This window comes from Phasianus colchicus, chromosome 5 (assembly GCF_987193195.1).
Source record: "Phasianus colchicus chromosome 5, bPhaCol1.hap1.1, whole genome shotgun sequence".
Taxonomy (NCBI): Eukaryota; Metazoa; Chordata; class Aves; order Galliformes; family Phasianidae; genus Phasianus; species Phasianus colchicus.
Window position 1 is genome coordinate 59,297,524 of NC_143440.1, and position 8,957 is coordinate 59,306,480.

The 8,957-nt window shown below is 56.3% G+C and overlaps 1 protein-coding gene across 8 annotated transcripts in view; it reads right to left on the reverse strand.

Moving 5' to 3' along the window:
• The window catches only part of TRIM9 (tripartite motif containing 9), a 33,259-nt gene extending 30,702 nt beyond the window's left edge, over positions 1-2,557 (reverse strand). For all 8 annotated transcript variants that reach the window (XM_031602292.2, XM_090141937.1, XM_090141938.1 and 5 more), the window contains exon 1: positions 1,660-2,557. In XM_031602292.2, the coding sequence (XP_031458152.1) occupies positions 1,660-2,478 (819 nt within the window). In that variant the 5' untranslated portion in view covers positions 2,479-2,557. The remainder of the gene's footprint in view (positions 1-1,659) is intronic.
• Positions 2,558-8,957: the final 6,400 nt, after the last annotated feature.

The window sequence follows — 8,957 nt, forward strand, 5'->3', positions numbered from 1 at the left end:
TGGCAACCCTGCATTGACACAGCTTGATGGAGCAGCAGCCCAGCAAGCCATGCTCAGGTCAACATGGGCTCCAGTGAGAATCTCATTCATTTCAGGTCACAAACAAGGAGCATCACAAGGATTATTTTGCACACAGCACTGTGATATGAGAGAGAAGGCAACAGCTGGCACCTCTGCCTCTTCTCATGGCCTGTAGGTGTGTTACAGGCACTCACAACAGCAGGGAGCTGGGGCAGAAAGGGGCAGCCACCTCTCCTGCAGGTTTGCCTCGCTGCCAAAGGGCCGTGCTCCCCAAAACACCCAGGGTGCTCCAGCTTCAATTCACAGGCTGTAGGCTCCGGATGCACAGCCCTAACCCAGGATGCAGCCTAACTCATCCAAAGCTGGGGCAGTTTCACTACACAGCATCTCAAGGAGCGCTCCTGAGCATTGGAGGTGAAATCATTCCTTCAAATTAAAATAAATAAATCACATTTAATGCCAACAGAACTCTTTTCGCTCCCCTAACAAACACGCAGTGGGAAATGGCAGTGAATTCAGGCCCTGTCCTATCCCAAAACCAAACTGATTACCTGCAGAAAGGCAGGCGTGACTTCACAGTCTGATTTTCAGGTAGATGCATGGAAACTCTCAGCAGCAGCAACACAGCAGCAGCTCCACGCCTGGCAGCATCAGTGAGATACTGCATTGGCAAAGTGATAGGTGCTCCCTGCAGAACAAACCACGCTAACCAGGCTCGCGAGGGGCTGACCCTGCAGCAGCTGAGTGCACACAGCATTGCCCAGGTGTGCTCACCTGTGCTGGATCTGCACCTAACAAGGGGGAGGTGAGTGCTGGTGCAGGCTGAGCTGTGTGCTGGTGGCAGTTCTGTCCCCAGCTCCAGCAGCCTCTCCTCCAGCAGCGCCCTGTGTAGGAGTGACTGCACTCCGGAGCTGATCAGCATTCAGGGGGTGCCACCCTCCTCCTCCTCCTCCTCCCCATGAGTCAGTGTGCAGGAGGCAGGCAGCCCTTTCTCACTGTCAATGTGCTGCAGGTTGGCTTTGCCCTGAATGCCCAAGGAGGCTGTGGATGCCCCATCCCTGCAGGCATTCAAGGCCAGGCTGGATGTGGCTCTGGGAAGCCTGGGCTGCTGGTTGGCGACCTGCACACAGCAGGGGGTTGGAACTGGATGAGCACTGTGCTCCTTTTCAACCCAGGCCGTTCTATGATTCTATGAATGGTTCACAACTAGAAAAGGACAGATTTAGAATCACGAGGTCGGAAAAGACCTCTAGGATCATCAAGTCTGACTGCCAACCCATCATCACCAGGGATAGGGCTTAGTGGGACCGAGTGCCACACCTGCACAGCTCCTGAACACCGCAGTGACCCCAGCGCTCCCTGGGCAGACGTGCCACTGCAGCACCGCTCTACCCAACCTGGTGCAACGTCAGGCATCACCTCCTGTCCTGAGATGCCAAGGGGAAATCCTTCACTCAGAGCGCAGCGAGGCCCCGGCACTGCTCACAGCCGTGGGTGCCCCATCCCTCGAGGTGCCCGAGGCCACGGCTGGGCTGTGGGCATCCCGAGCTGGGGGCACCCAGCCCACGGCAGGGGTGGGAGGGGCCGCGAGAGCCCTTCCAACCCAACACGCCGCGATCGCACGCCGCGACCCCTCACCTTGTGCAGCTTCCACATGGCCCCCAGCGCCTTCACCTCGTGGCTGGAGTGCTTGCCCTCCTCCAGGCACTGGTAGCACACGGGGCTCTTGCACTGCACGCAGTACATGCTGTGGTTCTCCAGCTCGTGGTCCGTGCACGTGGAGATCTTGCGGGGGCTCAGCCGGCGGCTGACGCGGCCCTGCGCGGGGGGCACCAGGCGGTGTTTGGCCAGGGGGCCGCGGGGCGGATGGCAGCGCAGGCGGCACGGCTCGCAGTAGAAGACGTCGCACTGCTCGCACATGACGGCCGCCTCTTTGGGCGCCTTCTCGCACAGCTGGCAGCGCAGCGCCGCCGCCCGGCCCTGCTGGTAGCGATCGATGACGCCCTCCAGCAGCCGGTTGCGGGGGAAGCCGCGCAGCCCGCGCTCGTCCAGCACCAGGCTGCGGTGGCACTGCGGGCACGTCAGGCACGCGTTGCGGGGCGGCGGAGGCGGAGGGGCCAAGGAAGCGGGGGGCGGCGGGGCGGCGGGAGGGAAAACCCGCACGCCGTTGGGGGATTTCTGGCACGGGGTGGTGGGAGCGCTGGCGAAGCCGCCGTAGGAGCCGTAGCCGCTGTCCGCCTCGCTGTACAGGCTCATCTTATCCAGGTCCAGGTAGTCGTAGTCGGAGACGGCCGAGCCCGACGCGCGGCGGCTCTGCGGGGATTCCGAATCCGGCGTCTGCACCAGGATGTTGCGGGCGCACGCCTGGCACAGGTTGTGCGAGCAGGGCAGGATGATGGGCTCGCGGTAGAACGAGCCGCACACCGGGCATTTCAGCTCCTCTTCCATCTCTTCCATAAGGGGGAAAAGGCGACGCGCGGCGCCGGCCGCGCCACTGCCCGACGACGCACCGCACCGCACCGCGTCCCGCCGCCGACTGCCCGCCGCCCGCACGCCGCCCCGCCTCGCCCCGCCTCTCCCCGCCCCGCGCCCTCCCATTGGTCCGCTGACGGCGGGGAGGCGGGCGGCGCTCCGCTATTGGTTGCCCCGCCCGTCCGTCCTCTGGCGCCGTGGGGGGGGCTGTCCTCGGGGCTGCGGGGTCGGCGCTGGGGCGGCCGGCCGCCTCCGCCGCAGTCCCGGTTTTACCCGAGCGAACGGCCCCGCCGCCCCCAGGGCCGCCGTCCGTCCCCGCCCAGCCCTGCGGGTTCCCCCCAAGATGGCGGTGATGTTATCGCCGTCGCTTGCCCGCTCCCCTTCTGCACCCCGGCAGCCTGCGGGAAGGGTTCGCTTTGTCTGCGGGAGACGCCGATCAGAAATCGGGATCGAACGTGAAGATATCGCCGGGAGCGCGGCGGGGTGCCGGGCCGTGCTGAAAAACCACGACGGTGCAGTGGCTCTGTCAGACCCATTGGGAAATGGCAGCAGTTGGGGGTCGGGATGCGCTCCCGTGTCCTCCCCAGCCTTCATCCCAGCCTTCATCCCAGCCTTCATCCCAACCACATCCTCCAGCCGGGCTGTAGGACACGAGGAAGGCAGGGCTGGGGAAATCGATGGGTTTCTCATCTTAGATCAGAGCGAGGAGCAGCAGGATGTGATGCTGAAGGCTGCCTGCCGCTAATTAATCTGCCGGCATCGTGCCGGCACATCCATCTGTGGGGCAGAAAGGAGCCCGCCTCAATTCCCCCCCACGGGTGGATCATTAAGGTGGTAAATTGGCTGCTCCCACCTTTGCTGTGTGCTGCATGGGCTCCTCGGTCCTGGGTGGGATTTTAGGGTGTGTGCAGGTAATGTGCAGCCAGGAGGGTGAGTTTGGGTTGATTGGGGAGGCTCTGAGCTGTGCTAGAGCTAAGAAATAACAGAGAGGAATGAGGTGAGACAGAGAGCTCTGCAGGCTTCATGGCACTCCTGTAACACCTCAAAGAGATGAAGGAGGGTGGGTGGGCTCAGGGCCCCCTCCTTCCAGAGGGACACTTCCACCCATGCATGGCATTCCTGCTCCATGGACAGAAGTGAGCTCTGCACAGGGTCTCTGTATCGTGTTTCCCTGTGCCTACTGGGATCATCTCAGTGGACATGTCCTTGGATGACAGTTGCCTTTTTTTATTCCTTTAAGACAATGGCAGCCCAATTCATCCCATACTCAGTGAATAAAGCCTGGTCCTCCTTCCTCTCAGCCACTCTGAGCAGATGAGTTCTTGGCTGACAGCAGAAATCCTGGTTGATTCGTCCCTGTGTGCACACCTTTAGTTCTACATCCCATCCTCATTCCATCCTTCCAGGTCATGAAGCCCATGCTTGGTGCCGAGGCCTCCAGCAGAAATTCCTGCTGAGATATCCTACAGCATCCCAGCTCCGAAATTTCCAGCACTAAAGCAGAGACAACCAGCACAAGATCCACCACTTCTGAAAGGTGTCCCCTAGCAGGACAAAGGGAAATGATTTTGAGTTGAAAGAGGGCAGATTTCAGTTGGATGTCAGGGGGAAGTTGTTTGCTGTGAGAGTGGTGAGGTGCTGGAACAGCTGCCCAGAGAGGCTGTGGATGCCCCGTCCATCCCTGGAGGTGTTCAAGGCCAGGTTGGATGGGGCCCTGGGCAGCCTGGGCTGCTGTGAGATGTGGAGGTTGGCGGCCCTGTGTGTGGCTGGGGGTCGGAGCTTCATCATCCTTGAGGTCCCTTCCAACCCTGGCCATTCTGTGTGTGATTCTGTGATTCTGTGAAACCTCTGGCCCTGTAGCACTGTTTCTGAAATGCAGAAGCTCTGGAGGTTGGAAGCACCTCCTGTCTGTTCATAAGGGTCTGCAAGGAAAGGTGCCATCTTATTGCAGGTGTTGGATTCCACTGAACTCAAGTGGTCCTGAGGAGTTCCTCCATGCGTAGGTGGTGGCATGGGTGCCATCACAACTGTGTCACGCATTCTGGGCAAGCAGCATCCCTTGGGTCTCATGAAATTCACCATTTTGGGGGTTGGGGCTGACTCTCGAGCCCAGCAGCATCACGTAAAGGCTTTCTGCTGACTTCAGTGGCTCTGAGTCAGGAGCTGCTTGAATCACAGGCAGCGTCTGACTGCATCTGTCCCATCTGTTCCCAAAACGATGACACAAAGCTTCTCTGGCTGCTGAGCAGTAGCTCTGGATCTGGGTGTCCTTTTGGTGCTACGGTGCCACATGGCCTCCTGAGAAACACAGTGGGACCATAGAGATGTAACCATTTCAGATGTTTGATGGCCGTTTCCTTTAACAGACAGGGCTTGCATTGGAGATGCTGGCAGTGACCATGGTGACAACATCTCCCCATCACCTCCCAGCACCATTCTGCTGGGCATACACTGTGGAAGATAAATCAGCCAGGCTGACCCAGGCTGGTGGCACACCAGCATCCTGTATTTGCTGAGCGCTTTCAGAGGTGACATCATTTATTTCCATCCTGTTTTTCTTCGGGCTTTATCGGACAGTTTCTGATTTCATTAGCTGTTGCTAATACACAGGAAGAGCTGAGCTGCAGGGATAATTTGTGATGCTCCTTTGACCGCTGCCTTTGTGCTGCCCACTTACTCATCTCCCCTGAGATTAATGCCCCACTTTCCCAACCCGTGACTCATCTCGGAGAACAGCAACACTGAACTCATCCCACCCGAGCAATCTGTCCTTCCTCCCACAGCCTGGCTGTCTTCTTCCCCGCTCTCTGCTGGCTGAGGGCTCTGCTGGAAGCTTTCAGGGCTGGAGATGCGGCATCCCTGCAGACAGTGCTGCCTCTGCATGGCACAGAGCACCCATTGGAGCCACCCATTCCCCGTGCTCCATGCTCACATCCCTGCTGGCAAAGCTTTCCCCGGTCCTGCAGACCTGGCAGGAACTTGATGATCCTTGGGGTCCCTTCCAACCCAAGCCATTCTATGATATCCCTGTTTTCCAACGATTTCTGCTTGCTTTTAGCTCATGCATCACGATGCAAACCCACTCCACCTCTATGAACCTCTGCAGTGCAGTCTGCTTTGCTGTGATACCCAAGCAAATAAAACTTCATATCCCAATGAGCGCCTACGTTCGACGCAGAGAAGGGCTTCAGGAACATCATTATTAAAGAGCAGCATGCAGGTTATTTCATTTCCCAGCCTCGCTCCACCCGTGGTGGCTTATGGCTCAGAGCTGGAGGAAAATCACTTTAAAAGTTTTTGGATGTATCAAGTGGGAGGCCAAAATCTAATGTATAGCTGCGCCTGGTGCAGACTTCTTCACGCTGCCATGGAAACCAAACTAACTAAAAATAAGAAGTATTCCCATAAATGTCAAAACACACCATGCTTTCGTGACGTACCGAGTATTTGACCTGAAATCTGTGATCATTATGTAACAGTGTTTAACGTGAAGGTAATTGCACGGGAAAATTGTCTCCAGGTAAGGCACTTTGCATAACTTAGGTAGTCAGCCTGCTTCCCTGCATTCTTTGTGTCACTGACATGATACCCAGTGCTTAACAGAGCTGTTCTCATCACCCTGATCTGTTATGTGCTAATGTAGATGCGGCCCTCGTGGAACTGGTGCTGTTGACCATCATCTCTATATAAGCATCACCCAGGGCTTGGTGAAATCCAGGTTTCTGGAAGGCTTCCTGTGCAGGTGGCAGCACCACGTGGACTTCAGAGCTTTGGGAAGGAGTTTGGAAAGCTTGGAAAGGAACATGGGGAACCTGGTGTAGGAATAGAAGCCTTCACGGAGGGCATCCAGTGCCAGCACCCACCATAGCATCACTTCCCAATGGGGTAACGAGACAGCTGGGCCAGAAAGACCCACTGAGCCCTTGGGGGAGGTCTGGGTGGGCTTGGGGTGCTGCTAAGTGAGCCAGCAAGTCCCACAGTGAAGGACAGCAGCGAGGGGACCCCGTGCTCCACTTTGGGCTGTGGATCAGAGGTGCAAGTCCTGCACTCATTGCCTTACAAGGAACTGCTGCTCCCAGCCCCTGGTGTGGGTGTTCCATGCCTGTTGCCATGCAGTGACACATTTGGATGAACCAAGGGGGTGGGAGTGTTGAGGAGATGTGAGAGAAGCGAGCCAGGCGTGTTCCCAGCCCTGCAACCAATCCTCACTAAGACACATCAGGTTGACAAAGTCCCGTTTTCCATCTCAAGAAATGGACAACGTGGCATGGAGAGAAACCCACATTCTCCCAGGTAGGCTCATAGAGGGCAGCATCTGTCCTCGTCTGGGGCCATATCTGCAAGACAAATGTATGTCCACAGTATCCAGCAGTGCTTCCCTAGTGGTTGGGTGACCTTGCACATAGCAGGGGGTTGAAGGTAGATGATCACTGTGGTCCTTTGCAACCCAGGCCATTTTATGATTCTGTGATTCCCTTACACAGCACAGCTACATCCTGCTCTTCTGCCACCAATCAGAAAAGTCCAATTTTTGTCTCTTGACACCTGAGGAGTCTTGGGGTCTTCTTAGGAGTTGGACTCAATGATCCTCATGGGTCCCTCCCAATTCAGCATATTCTATGATTCCATGATCCTTTCCAAAGCATCACCATCCGCCCATCCACCCCCTGTGCATGTAGGGGATCCAGAACCAGCCCTGCTGCAAGAAGATGTGCACCCACCCACCCACCTCAGGCACGGCAGCAGATGCTGGCACAGTTGAACAGTTGATCTGTGTGGGAGAGGACTGGGAAAGAAAATATCTACTGGGAGATGTCACTTGAGACACTGATTCACTGGGGGCTGAGCTGTCCTCACTGCTACTTCCCTGGCATGGGCTGATGCTACTCTTTTGGAGGGTCCTGTGTTGGTCATGCAGTGGGGTTTTACTCAAGAAAATTAGGAACAAATCCCCTTTGATGGCCACATGGGTGTCCTGGAGCTGCTCCTGTCTGGCTCTAAGAGCGTTATAAAGGCTCTAAGGCTTCCTCCTCCCATGACTGCTCCATGTCCACCCACCTTGCCCAGGATGCCACTGGAGATTTGATGGCTTCAAGGGCTGCTGCCCACCTACCCTGGGAACTGGCACTCAATTGGAACCCAGGGGGACCCAGGGGGATTGGGCATTTCCACCAGGTCAGTGCTGGCATTGGGATGCTCTTGGCTTTTTGTTTGTCTTCTTTTTTTTTTAAAGCTCACTACTCCCATATGTATTCCTTGCTTTCTTCCCTTTTTTTTTTTTCCTTCTTCCTGCTGCCATGGCAACCTCGACATATTCTGGTCACGGCTTTGGCCACAGGAACATCCATCAACAAGTGACACCCCAGCAGGGCAGGCAGAGCCCTGGGGACACCCCTGCAGACACGAATTCTGCAGCAGGCAGCACAGCTCTCCCCTGGTCCCCACTCCCCATTCCCTTTGCCTGCAGCTGCCCCAGGCTTTATAATAGGGCTGGGTAATAGGATCTGACTCTGCAGCCCCATGCAGACACAGCCAGGAGCCTGAGCCACACCTCTCCTGCACAGGGAAGCCCCGGACCTCCAAGCCACCTGAATTAGGTCCTTCCTCCAGAGCATCCATGAGCTCCTCCAGCATTACAGCTCCCAGGGCTGTGAGTGTAGAAGTGCTGCCTTCTGTGCGATGGGGATGTGGAGGGACTCCTCTCGCTGAGCCCAAGCAGGTGGCACTGGGGTGCCGTGGGGCAATGCCTGGGGCTCGGGCACTCCTGGAGCTCATCAATCAGCATGTTCACTCTGCAGCTCTTGGGAATGCTCTGCGGCCAAACTGGAGCATTTTGGGGTGTCATAGAATCGTTAAGGTTGGAAAAGATCACTAAGATCATCAAGTCCAGCTGTTGGCTCATCACTACCGTGCCCACTGAGCCATGTCCCTGCTGTGCCCATCAGGACAGCGGTGCTTTGGATGTGGTCAGGTCCCAAAGGCACGAGGAGATGCCCAGCTCAGTCCTGAGGTCACCTTGTATGGGGAATGCCAGCTCGGGCTGCCTGGAATTTGGGTGATGCCATGGAGGATCCTTCAGTAGGAGGAGGTGGGCACTGTTGATGTGGCTCGTCTTGGCTCCTCCAAAAAAAATATTCTGCTCCTCAGTTCTTCTTGGGATGAAAAGTTGCATTTATTTTGGATGTATGTGATTTCCAGTGCTCAGATGGACCTTCAGCCTGAAGTTTATTTGCATTTTAATAAACTGTCTTTGATGGAGAACACCCTTCTCTATTCATCTGCCACAAAAGAGGAGTGAATTGAAAATTATGCAGGATCTTAATGGATTTGAAAGGAAATTGCCAGCTCTGACTCGACTTCACTCAGAAATCTGAAGATCAAATGATCCTGCCTGCAGCAGGCTTAAAAAGCTCCAACATCTGCTCGTGCTGAGAGCACAGAAGGGACCGGCCCTCACAGAATGA